The following is an 11,915-nucleotide window of genomic DNA, read 5'->3' as shown; positions in this document are numbered from 1 at the left end:
TGTAATAAAAAAAAAAAAAAAAAAAAAAAAAAGGAGGGGGCTATTAGGGGAAGTACAAAGCGTCGGGGAATCATAATAATTAAAGCAGATTTATTTTAGCTTTTAAATTTCTTGTTATGGACGTTAGCCCGAGTGGGGCCCACCTTCCTTTGCATTGTCACTCTCCTGGGAAATGAGTGACGATTTCCAAAGTCCAAGATTTTCTTAAACTACTTGCTTAGTGGGGCCCACCTTCTACTGGAGGCTATATATGTCATTTACCATTTTTTCCCCAAAAACTTAAAACCGAATAAATAATAAAAAGTAGATTAAAAAGTCTTAATACAATTTAATTTTAATAAATGCAAAGAACAATAAATAAAACCACCAAATAATTCAATAATTAATTTCAAAGTATTAGAATTGAATTGATGAGCCAAAATTAGGGTTCCTTCCTTCAAATTCTTATGGTCAAATTAGGCCCCACATATTCCATTCAATAACACCTTTTAATCACCTTTATGATTCATTTCTCTTCTTCTTCACACATAATTATTATTGACCTATCATTTTATACTTTATATATATATATATATATATATTATACCATTCAAATTCAGAGTTTCTCACAATATTTGGTCAACCATATTTGAGACGTTTTCATATTCTCGAGCTATTTTTATAATATAGTCTTTGCATACCTATGCAAATAGTTTATGTATTTTTTACATACGTGTTGTAAAATCCCACCTCAGTTAGAGAGGAGAATGGAACATTCCTTAGAAGGGTGTGAAAACCTCTAACTAGTAGACACGTTTTAAAAACTTGAATGGAAACTCGAAAGGGAATGCCCAAAGATGACAATATCTACTAGCAATGGGCTTAGGTTGTTCCAGCTGTTCACGTATAACACTCCTGAAACTTGATATCAACACAACAAGAAGAAAACAATGATATGCTATGTCGATAACATGTACGGTACCGATTTGGAATTTCAACTATCAAGTTTCATTGAATCACCTGAAAAACAATGAATATGGAAACCCTTCCCAGACACAGGGAGAGTTGAAGGAGCAATGCAAGAAACGAGATGAACAAACCACTTTGGAAGACATTGAACGATGTATTTCTACAGATGTGTGTGGATCAATCATTGCCCCATTGATCATCATCTTAATATGGGTTGGGAATAATATAAGGGAAACTTTACCGTCGACCAATGATATTTAAACCTTTGTCTTCAACTTCGCTCTTTGAAGTTACCCTTTTTGATTCTTGCTGTTTGATGATATCTGCTTCAACCTTTGTCAAGTAAAACAGAGAACACACAATCTATGCCCTTATGAGTTATGAATAAGTCATTTTATTTCAAATAAAGCAAACGACAAACCTGACCTCAGTTAGCTTCGTTCTCAATTCTGGGCCAATTTCATACTGCTCAATGTTCAATGCGTACTGCACAATAATAATCCATACCAGGAAAATCTTGTTGAGTTCAAAATGAGAGCACTAGCAAATCAATAACAAAACAACAGCCTGCTATACCAGTACTCAGTGTAGCCATGTCTAGCTGAAAAGGAAAATGTAACTGTCTAAGCCCAATGCTAACCGATATTCTCCTTTTTAGACTTTTCTTTTCGGACTTCCCTTCACCGTTTTTAAAACATTTATGCTAGGAAGAGGTTTCACATCTTTATAAAAAATATTTTGTTCTTCTCCCCAACCAATGTGAGATCTTACAAACCACCGTTCTTCGGGCCCCAACATCCTCGTTGGCACTCGTTCCTTTTTTCAATCGATGTGGGACCCCCCAGTTCGCCCCCATTCGGGGCTCAACCTCCTCGCTGTCACATCGCTTGGTGTCTTGACTCTGATACCATTTGTAACCGTTAGTAAATATTGTCCTCTTTGAACTTCCCCTCAAGGTTTTAAAACACGTATGCTACAGAGATGCTTCTACACTCTTAACCCATTCTACACCCTTACCCCAACCGAGGTGGGATCTCACATGAAACTAAAATATCATTGTTAGCGTTCTATACGAGCACCCAATCCTTGTCCACCCCCTTTAAACAACCATCCAGCTTTAACCTTAAAATTTCCTCGTTTCAATCTACAGCATTGGCTAGTTAAGGAAAATCTTGTCTGCTTGAAACTCATTCTCAGTGAAAGTGCCGATCCATAAACCCTAGGATCTCACAAGGCTGTCACAGCGTTTATTGACAAATCCTGCACCATTTCTACTTAACATGTAGACACTGTTTCTTGATTAATGAAGAAAATTGTACTATAGTGATTACATGCCCTCAGTCTCATGATTTTCGAAGTAACACAGATCTAAATGCACCACAAATCACTCTTTTATGTGTGTGTGAGAAAAGAAGCAGAGAGAAAAAAATCACAAAAAATTAGAATACGGATTTCCATTCATACTGTTCCTCCTCAAGGATTGATAAGAATCACATCAGCATCAAACAGTAACGACAGAGAGAAGATAACAGAAACAAAGTTTATGTACGGTTTAATCCGATGAGACACTAGCGGAGCTCAGCTACAAAATAACTAACGATTTAATAAGCGCCTAAAATAATGAAAATCAAAGCTCAAATGTTGAACAATTTCTTGAATCTCCACACTACACGTTACAATTTCTCGGGAACTAAACAGATAAATCGGTAAACACCGCAGATTAATTCCACAGATTGTGTTTTTCTACGAAGACGGAGAAAGATAAACTGCAGCCGAAGCTGGAATTAGTAACAAAGCCGGAGAACGCACCTGACCGCCGCCGGAGAAGCGATGAGAAGCACTTTTTTGCAAGCAGAAGAGGTGAAAAGTGAGTTCCAAGCGGCGGGAAGGATCCTAAGATTACCTAATAATTATCAGTTCCATTTACGATTTACTTCATAATTTTTTTATTTTATAGTTCAATTTTTGCTAAAATTACCTAATAATTTAAAATTTTAAAAATAAATAATCACCAATAAAAATTCATATATATATCCACATGACATAATATTAAATTCACATATACTAAATAAAAAAGATTATAATGTTGAAAATGTTATAAAAAAATTGTTTAGATTATTTATATTAGTTCTCGAGATAACGTAAAGAAGATCGGTCAATTAGGACAACGACATACGAGATTGGTTGACGGATCCTAAGCACGGATAGTCGAACCCTAACTCTTATCACAATTTAGAGGTGAACAACATCTAGACATAGGTACAAGTAAGTGTGAGACCACTGCGACAATGATTGACTGATACCCATCACGTGTTTGAGAAAAATCTTAATGTAGCATTTGGTCATTAAAAGTGTCGCACTATCCATTCTTATGTGTAGTCACAGCTCTTGTACTATTCATTAAAAAATAGCACTGGACACGTTGCTCGACCCGACTCGTCGTAATCAAACTCATCAACATTAATTATTATAAATTATACTTCCAAATTTACCGGAAATAGTAAATGATTTTTTAAAAAAAATCAAGCTAAATATGTGATTTAGACTATATTATTTTAAACAAAAATTAGATATGAGCTCAAAATATACTTTAATTAATTAAAATATAAAATTCCCGTAGTTAAATATGATAATAAAATTAAAATATATTAATTTTACCCTATTTAATAATTTAAACTACCATAGTTTTGTCGTAGGACATGGATTGTAACGGTCCAGATCCACCGCTAGTAGATATTGTCCTCTTTGGCCTTCCGCGGAAGGACTTAAAACGCGTCAGGGAAGGTTTCCACACCCTTATAAATGTTGGTTTGTTATTCTCCCCAACTAATGTGAGACATCACAATCCACCCCTTTCGAGGCCTAGCGTCCTCGCTTGCTCTCTTTCCTTCCTCCAATTGATGTGGGACCGCCCCCAAATCCACCCCCTTTAGAGCCCGACGTCCTTACTGGCACACCGCCTCGTGTCTACTCCCCTTCGAAGAACAACGAGAAGGCTGGTACATCGTATGGTGTAGACTCTGATACCATTTGTAACGGCCTAGATCCACCGCTAGCAGATATTGTCTCTTTGGGCTTTTCCTTTCAGACTTCTCCTCAAGGCTTTAAAACGCGTCTACTACGGAAAGGTTTCCACACCCTCTAAATGTTGGTTTGTTCTTTTTCTTAACCAATGTGGGAGATCACATGAACTATTTGCTATTATATTAAATTAATATTAAAAAAGAAACTATTTTATCATTAAAACATCAAAATAAAACCATTTTTTTATTATAAAAAAACAGACATTAAAATGAAAAAAAAAATGGATTTTTGCTTTTATTTCCCGAAAATAAAAATACAAGGTGCCAAAAGAAATAGAAGAAAAAAAAAACAAAAATAAAGTGGTAAAGTGGGGACCACACAGTACTCTGCCCATTATGAGTGGGTCCCACATGATTAGGAAAGAATGTGGGACCCACCGATGAATAATTGCCCCTCTCTCTGTATGGTATAAAGATAGTGTGACCGTGACTCTCCAAATCACTCGCCTATTAGGCTTAATTTATGTATGAAACTTTTAAGATTAATATTTAATAAATTGTAAAAATTTTAATTTTGTATGTAATTAATAATTGATTTATCTATTCGATTATTATTATTTTTTGTAAACTCACAATTTTATATTTTATAAAATTATTATTGATTAAATTTATAATTTTGAACTAAAAATTTAGAAATTAAGCAATATATTTTGTTTAATTTTTTTAAAAAATATTAATAGGAAGAGTAAAAAAGACCAAACAAAGAGCGATTTCATGTTCCAGAAATTTACACGGAGAGAAGATCAGGGTTTCTCCATCCTCCTCTCTCCGCCTTTAATCTCAGGTTTGCCTTCGATTCATTCTTCATGATCTGTTCTTGTTCTTCTTCAAATCGAATCGGTTTTTTCGTTGTGGTTGCTTTTTGTTTATTGTTTCCTACTTCACTCTATTTTAAGGTATTTCTTTGATCGTTTCTCCCATTCTTCACTTTTCATCTTTATGTTATTGTTCCTGATTTCTTTTGTTTGTTTTTTGTTTTGTGGATTAGGCTCGTTTAGTGCTGAAGAGATTGTAGATATTGTTGAGCTGTTCATGAGGGGAAAGGAGCGTGCTGTAGTTGATTTTGATTGATTCGGTTGCTTGTGTGCTCTTCGGAAGAAGGGGAACGGAGCAAATTGAATCAAGGAGGCGGATGGAGATAGAAGTTTTGGTTCCGATTAGGGATAATGTGGAGGATGAAGCTTTAATGTTCGACCACATAAATATGGAAATCAAAACTGGGGAGAATGGAGTTGGTGTTCAGAAGGGTGGTGTTTATGCTCCTGCATCAGAGAATGGTGAGGGAAGTAGCGTTGTATTCTCTAGAGAAGGACCTCTTGTGAAGAAAGAATCCGTTCTAGCTCATGTTGTCCATGATTGTAATTCCAGTGAACAGAATCCCAAGTCCATGCTTGTGGTGACAGATTTTAAGCAGGGAAGGAAAGGGAAGTCCAGTCATGATAAGAAACTTAGCAGACAAGACAGATTTGAGTTAGGTCGATTGTTTCAGGGTGCTGTAAGCTCACATGATTGGGGGCTTGCAGAGAGTTTGATTGCGTTGGCAGATCCTCAGACTCTTAATGATGCTTTGTGTATCACCTTGGATTCAATCTGGTTTTTGAGCACACAGCAAGAACTTCACGGAATAACTGGATTAATTAAGAACATCATTGTGAGTGGAGCTTATGACTTTACAAGAGCAGCTCTTAGGACCTCATTTCTGGCTTCGTGTGTCTCTGCCTGCCAGAGTCGAACAATGAGTCTTGCTGATACTGTAACCGTCATGGCACAGAGGTGAAGCATAATGACATGTTTATTTTTGGATAAGAAACCGAACTTTCATTGAGAATTATGAAAGAATAAGTTTGTTCTTTTTGTTACTGCATGAATTTGTTTTCATGACAATAGAAAGGAACTGCTTACATCTGTTAGAAATATTATCCCTTAAGAGAAAATGTAGTACAAAGAAAGACCTTTCCAAATATTTAGCCAATTTGACTAACAACACTTTTAGGTATATCATATAGAACCCTTAAGGTATCTTAGTGAATTGGTGACTTCATTTAATTCCATAGTTCGGCTCGAATAACTTTTATATGTCTACTTGAAGGTGGGATCCCATAGGTGGAAACTGGTAATCGATTGTGTTACTATCTCTCATATGCAAATGGCCCCGTAATATTGTTCACTCGTAATCACTACTGTTTAAGTTCAAATTGTTCTCTTTTCCCAACTAGTTACGAGAAGTTGCAAAGTATTGATATCTTTCATTTGGTTTCCTTGAATAGTTATGAGTAGTCTTGGTTCTGTTACATATGTGGTCCTCTTAAGCAATAGCGAGATACATTTTTCTTCCATGTAACTCAGTATAATTTCCATCATTTTCATCTTCCAAAATTCCATGTTTTCATTTCCTTAGCTTAGATCTGTCTTTATTCCTCTTATTGTTTAATGGAATCTAATATTTTGCAATATTTTCCTTGTAATCAAAATGTCTACAATATTGTAAGAAGCCATTATATTTCCTACATTTGACATTTCAATCCTTGCAGGTTGCGTGAGCGTCTCCAAGAGTGCAATGGAGATGAGATCTTAAAAGCAGAGGCTGGCAGTAAGGTTCAAAAGTTTACCGAATGGGCTCTGAAATGCATTGGATTTCATTCTGGGTGCCATAGAAACCAGGACCGAGTGATTCAAAGCTCGGCTGCTGAGATCCAGCTTCAGTTATCCGCATTCAAATTTTTCATAGATTTTGCTGGCAATCAACTTACTGGAAAAGATTTCACAGAGGCCTTTGATGCTGCTTGTTTCCCACTCACTCTCTTTTCTAGTTCTTTTGATCCCGGATGGGTAGCCGGAATATCAGCGACAGCAATCCAAGGTTTATTATGTTTGCTGGTGGAGGGTGGTGCTGACAATGTTAACCAGTGCTTTCTTGAAGCTTCTCGCTTCGGAAGCACAGAACTCGTGCGCATTTTATTACAGGTACAATAAATTTATTGTTCATATTATCTACTTATTGTCCACACTGTCACTTTTAAGATTTTCTGGATTAAATTAGATCTGAGATTAAACCCAAACTAAAATCCAGAAAAAATAAATTCTTCAGTACTCTTCAAACCCAAAGACAAGAATTGCTAAGAAACCGATCAAGATCTTGGACTTCCAGCTTACTATACTATTTGAAGGTTTAAAGATTTGAAGCTGACTCTAGAAGTATATATAGATTTTAAATTGATTATGTCAACCCCAAGTCACATCTAATATATGACTCATTCGTTTTGACATTTTGCTCCAGATTAGTTGCATTTTGCTCAAGCATATGCATAATGTTCCATACCTTCATCTCTTAGTTTACTAATGTTCCTACATTTGTTTCACTCGATTGTTATTTTTCGTGCATTTTTACTTTAATATCAAGTTTATCTTATGTTAGTTGATATTCTACTGAATATTTGATGATTGAATATTTGATGATTGCACAGAGCCACTTTCTGATGTATACTATAGCCTGTAAACTGAATTATGTATCTATAAGAATGTTACAGCACTCAGACAAAGTGAGAAATTAATCGTGCAATGCTGCAATTTGACGAAGAAATTATGTTGTTATTCGTCCATTTGGTCTGATACAAAAATTTATTTTACCTTTCCATCCATTGAAGAGTCTTTAGAACTTATGTCTCATTAGCCTGACACTCGGTGTTTCTTCTTTTCTGATTTGTAGATTGCCCAAAGGAACAGCTTGGACGTTGATGTTGACCTGGCATTGGGTTTTGCTTCTCACTATTGTAAGATTGGCACAATGGAGTGTTTGGTGGAAGAGGGTAACGCCATGGCATTTTTGGGTCCTCTGATGAGAGCAGCTGAAAGGGGCTGTTTGCCTGTTGTTGAATGGTTTGTGAGAAGAGGTTGTCAGGACATGGAACTCTGTCTTGCCCTTACAGCAGCCACGTCTAGCAGCCAAATTAACGTCGCCGATTATCTTCTTCCCCGTGTTCCTCAACACGTACTTGCTGCCCTTAGCATTGAAATTCTTAAGGCTGCTGGGGAACGGAGTAGTGGTTCTCTTGATGGCGTGGAGTTTCTCCTTCATTCGAATTTTCTCGGTGATCCTTCTGCAACGTATGCTGTTGCAGACAGTATCTCCAAGTCAAGCGACGAGTCTGTTACTCCTGAGCTCAGATTTTTTCTTTGGGAGCACTGGTCGGAGGCAGCTTACTTGGATGGGTTGAGACAAGGTCAAGAAAATTACTTAAATTTTGTACGGATTTTGAGGTGGGGTGGATCCCCAATTTCTTTGAGAGATATTCCACCACCCCTGAGGGTTGCAATAGCTTATCTACCGCTGTACAGGGAATGTATAAAAGTGAATGGATGCTTGTTTTCACAAAAGCTAAGGGGGCAGCTGGTTGAAGCCGCTAGAAGGCTTGGAGGGGGCAGGGCGTTAGAAGAGGCGAGCCAAGGCAGGGAGCTCTTGGCTGTTTTGGAGCACCATCTTCCTCCATTTTTGCTTCACAAGTTCTAGGTTACTTAGCAATGCTTCTCGTATTGCATAGAAAAGAATCGAAGAATGAAAAAGAGAATGCAAAAAGGAGCTTTGCGAGATGTGATCGAAATTCAATTCAACGGGATGGCACGGAGCATTTGCAGCTTGCCTATTTTTCTTTCGAGCCGATGCAGCCAGTCTCTGCCTGGTTATTTTTGAGATAGGTACACTGTTTTGAATGGATGATTCATCATATCTATATGTAAACGCACACGATGCTATGTAATTTAGGACGTGAAGCAATCACGGGGTCTGAACGATGTGTACATTATTGGTATATAACCATCTTCTATCTCTTCTCTCGTGGATTAATGATTATGAGGAAACTTAGACTGCGTCGTCTGAGTAGTGGCAATTACAACCATCTCATGCTGTATGTAATGTGTTGTAGAGGCCAGTAAGAATGTTTTGTTCTTTTATATGCTTTAATAATGATATTCAAGGCTGCCTTTAAAGGAGGCGGCCATATGGTAGGTTACTAACAAGCAACAATCCACGAAAGAGCAACAACTGTGCGTTCAGCAGTTCATTGATAATTAACAAAGAGGCCTCTTCAATAATATAATCTTTGTTCATTGCGCATCACAAGTCACACAATTGCACAGACGAAAGCCCTCGTATCTTTATTCTAAGCAAGGAAAATTTGAGAATTGAAATCGTTAAACCTATCGTCTCTTTCGAGCAGTTTCAGCCTAAGAACCTCTAACCAGGAGGAAAGCAAAGCCACCGACCCACCCGTTATTACCCGACTTCAGTACCAGACAAGATGTGGCTTTTTGCAATTTTATGAAGCGTTCAACCATAAGCAAAGACAGCAGAGAAATCACAAGACTGCAAAAAACCACAACACTTGGGATCATGGAAATGGTTTGATCTTATTTCTTGACTACTTCAGGTCGTACTCGAACACGGACGCAAGCTCCATCTGTAGGAAAAGTGAAATTGGAACAAATATTACCTACAAAAATAGTTAAAGAGTATGGGGATACTTAAATACAATGAAAATCTCTACAATAAACAAACTTAAACAACTTACAGCAGTCAAAGCACCCTCAGAACCCTTATTTCCAGCTTTACCACCAGCTCGATCGAAAGCCTTAAAAAGGAGTGGGGAGGCGGGTGCAAAAAATACAAAACGATCAGAAGTCACGTAGCTCCTTCAAAAACAAATTTCTAGGTTGGATACTTGTTAACAATCAATTCAGATCATATTTACCTGTTCTAAGTTCTCAGTGGTCAAGACGCTAAATACGCATGGAATACCTACAAAGGCATACGAAAATCGCTTAAGTTTCATCTGCCGTCAACTAGGAGATGAAGAAAGAGTAGAACTAAGATGACAACATGGTTATAAATGGTCTCTAGAAAGATGGTTACAGAGATTACTTGTATTGTAGCTATCAACACTGATATTCAAGTCTATCGATAAATTTCAACACTAGTTGACACGGATAAAGTGTAACAGATAATTCTCATATCGAACAAGAACACAGCTCACCATAGCTCCCAACTGCTTAGACCTAAAACCATTATCGTTACAAATCAAACTATTACCAAGGCCTAGCGTGCAACTGAGGGAGAAATATAAACTTGAATTTGGGAAATCATTTTTTTTTAATAAGAAGCTAGGAATGTGCATGTCATAGCACAATTTATATTTATCTGCATCTACTTGTGAATCTAAAACAACCAGGTTCTTATTTTCCTTATCATACCCTGAAATTCCTTAACCCCTCACGGTTCATTGAGGTCAAAACTAGAACAATTAAGCCAACTTCACTGCAATATTTAGTATTTAGAAACTAGTACGATCTTATATATCTCAAGATATGATGGCACCAAAATTCTTAAACATAACAATTGGATTCAAAAGCCATAACCACTATGTTCAATGCTCAACCCTCGAGGATGAACTTATAAAAGAAAAGCAATCCAGAACAAAAATTAATAAGTTGAATTAATAGGCTACAAGAATATAAACTTTTACTAAAGAAAGAAAAGAAAACGAACCTGATTTTAAACCGGCAGAAAGTACTCCAGATGCAGCAGAGTTTACAACGGCATCATAGTGGGATGTATCACCTCTAATCTATAATAAAGAAGTGGTTCATGATAGTAATAAGTGCACCAAAACTAGATTATATAAGAGGACTCGATATATATTACGGGAAATCATACCACAGCTCCAATGCATAAGACAGCATGGTACTTTCCAGATCTCCCAAGCCTTTCAGCGACTACAGGAATATCAAAGCTCCCTGGAACCCAGACAACCTGATATGATAGAGAGGTGAATTACATAGTCAACATGCCAAATAAAGTTAAAGCTGCAAGTCAAAAAGCAGAGGTCAGATTCACATTCTCTCATGCAAATCTGATGAAAGGTGTAGATTTTGCTACCCAACTCTACATAAACCCATGATATCTAGTTAAATTTGTTTACATATACTCATGGCATCGACCAGAATCTATTCACAGAACATATTTATTCACAAGCTTTCACAGAACATATTTATTCACAAGCTTGCTCGCCGTACGCAGTAATCTTAGTGTTGTTATACACCAGTTGGCTGATTTGATCAAATGAAACTCAGTTTCCAATACTGACAAACAAACATAAGGTTTGACTTTCACATATAGTATACTGAAGTGCTTACATCAATATCCTCGTCTTGAACTGAATAACTTTTGAATGTAGACAAAGCTCCCTCGAGCATTGGCCTTGTCACGATTTCGTTGAACCGTCCCACAACCTTCATCAAAGCAAAAAAATATGTCTTCAATAATGCAAGCATGAAATAACAATGTCAGGATTAAATTCTACGAGCCCATTGCTAAAAATGACAATGGGGGAGAGAAAACTCAGTTTAGACTCATGATAACAGAATTCTGCAGCAAAAATGCTAAAAAGAAGTTCAGTTTCATACATCACAAGAAAACAAGGCAAAATCACTCCAATACAATCCCTATAATCTAAAACTCTCATCCACAGGTATGTTTCATTGTAGCCAAGCCGAGAAATTTCTCATTTCCGCAGCCACAACTGTGACTATCACATTCATAACCTTTGAATTCGGTGCAAGCAACAAATCAAAAGAACGCTCATTAGTAGCGAATAATTTACCAGACGAGACTGCATCATCTAGAAGCATGTTTCTTAACTAGACTACGATCTTTTAGGTACACGATAAAGAAACACCACTCACAAATCCGAAATTATAAACAAAAGGCCATTCGAATAGCCTCAAGAACGAACATAACTTCCAGATGTAGCATTCGGGAAAGAAAAAAAAAAAAAGGCAGACAAGGAAGAATTAGAAGAACAAGAAGGCATCAAAAAAAAAAAAAAAAAAAAA

The 11,915-nt window shown here is 36.8% G+C and overlaps 2 protein-coding genes and 1 long non-coding RNA gene across 4 annotated transcripts in view; 1 reads left to right on the top strand and 2 right to left on the bottom strand.

Annotated features, from left to right (window-relative positions):
* Positions 1-964: 964 nt before the first annotated feature.
* On the bottom strand, positions 965-2,852 carry LOC111496553. The gene is made up of 2 exons (XR_002720473.1): positions 1,525-2,852; positions 965-1,434 (listed from the first exon to the last, which is right to left on the bottom strand). It is a non-coding gene; the product is annotated as an uncharacterized LOC111496553 (long non-coding RNA).
* Positions 2,853-4,724: 1,872 nt separating this feature from the next.
* Positions 4,725-8,923, top strand: LOC111496601 (ankyrin repeat protein SKIP35-like). Of its 2 annotated transcripts, none has more exons than XM_023147091.1 (4): positions 4,725-4,815; positions 5,020-5,804; positions 6,563-6,995; positions 7,738-8,923. In XM_023147091.1, exons 2-4 carry the CDS (start codon positions 5,164-5,166, stop codon positions 8,536-8,538), a joined length of 1,875 nt encoding a protein of 624 aa, XP_023002859.1. In that variant the 5' UTR covers positions 4,725-4,815; positions 5,020-5,163; the 3' UTR covers positions 8,539-8,923. The 2 variants fall into 2 exon arrangements, with proteins under 2 accessions (XP_023002859.1, XP_023002860.1); XM_023147092.1 differs by having other exon boundaries at positions 4,811-4,927.
* Positions 8,924-9,057: 134 nt separating this feature from the next.
* Positions 9,058-11,915, bottom strand: part of LOC111496605 (6,7-dimethyl-8-ribityllumazine synthase, chloroplastic-like) — a 3,743-nt gene continuing 885 nt past the window's right edge. Inside the window, exons 2-7 of the mRNA XM_023147101.1 lie at positions 11,217-11,312; positions 10,738-10,833; positions 10,570-10,648; positions 9,776-9,822; positions 9,596-9,655; positions 9,058-9,484 (exon numbers count right to left, since the gene is read on the bottom strand). Of these exons, the coding sequence (XP_023002869.1) occupies positions 9,446-9,484; positions 9,596-9,655; positions 9,776-9,822; positions 10,570-10,648; positions 10,738-10,833; positions 11,217-11,312 (417 nt within the window). The 3' untranslated portion in view covers positions 9,058-9,445. The remainder of the gene's footprint in view (positions 9,485-9,595; positions 9,656-9,775; positions 9,823-10,569; positions 10,649-10,737; positions 10,834-11,216; positions 11,313-11,915) is intronic.

This window comes from Cucurbita maxima, unplaced genomic scaffold, assembly GCF_002738345.1.
Source record: "Cucurbita maxima cultivar Rimu unplaced genomic scaffold, Cmax_1.0 Cma_Scf00022, whole genome shotgun sequence".
Taxonomy (NCBI): domain Eukaryota; kingdom Viridiplantae; phylum Streptophyta; class Magnoliopsida; order Cucurbitales; family Cucurbitaceae; genus Cucurbita; species Cucurbita maxima.
The sequence above is the reverse complement of the archived record's forward strand: the minus strand, read 5'-3'. Positions and strand labels throughout refer to the sequence as shown.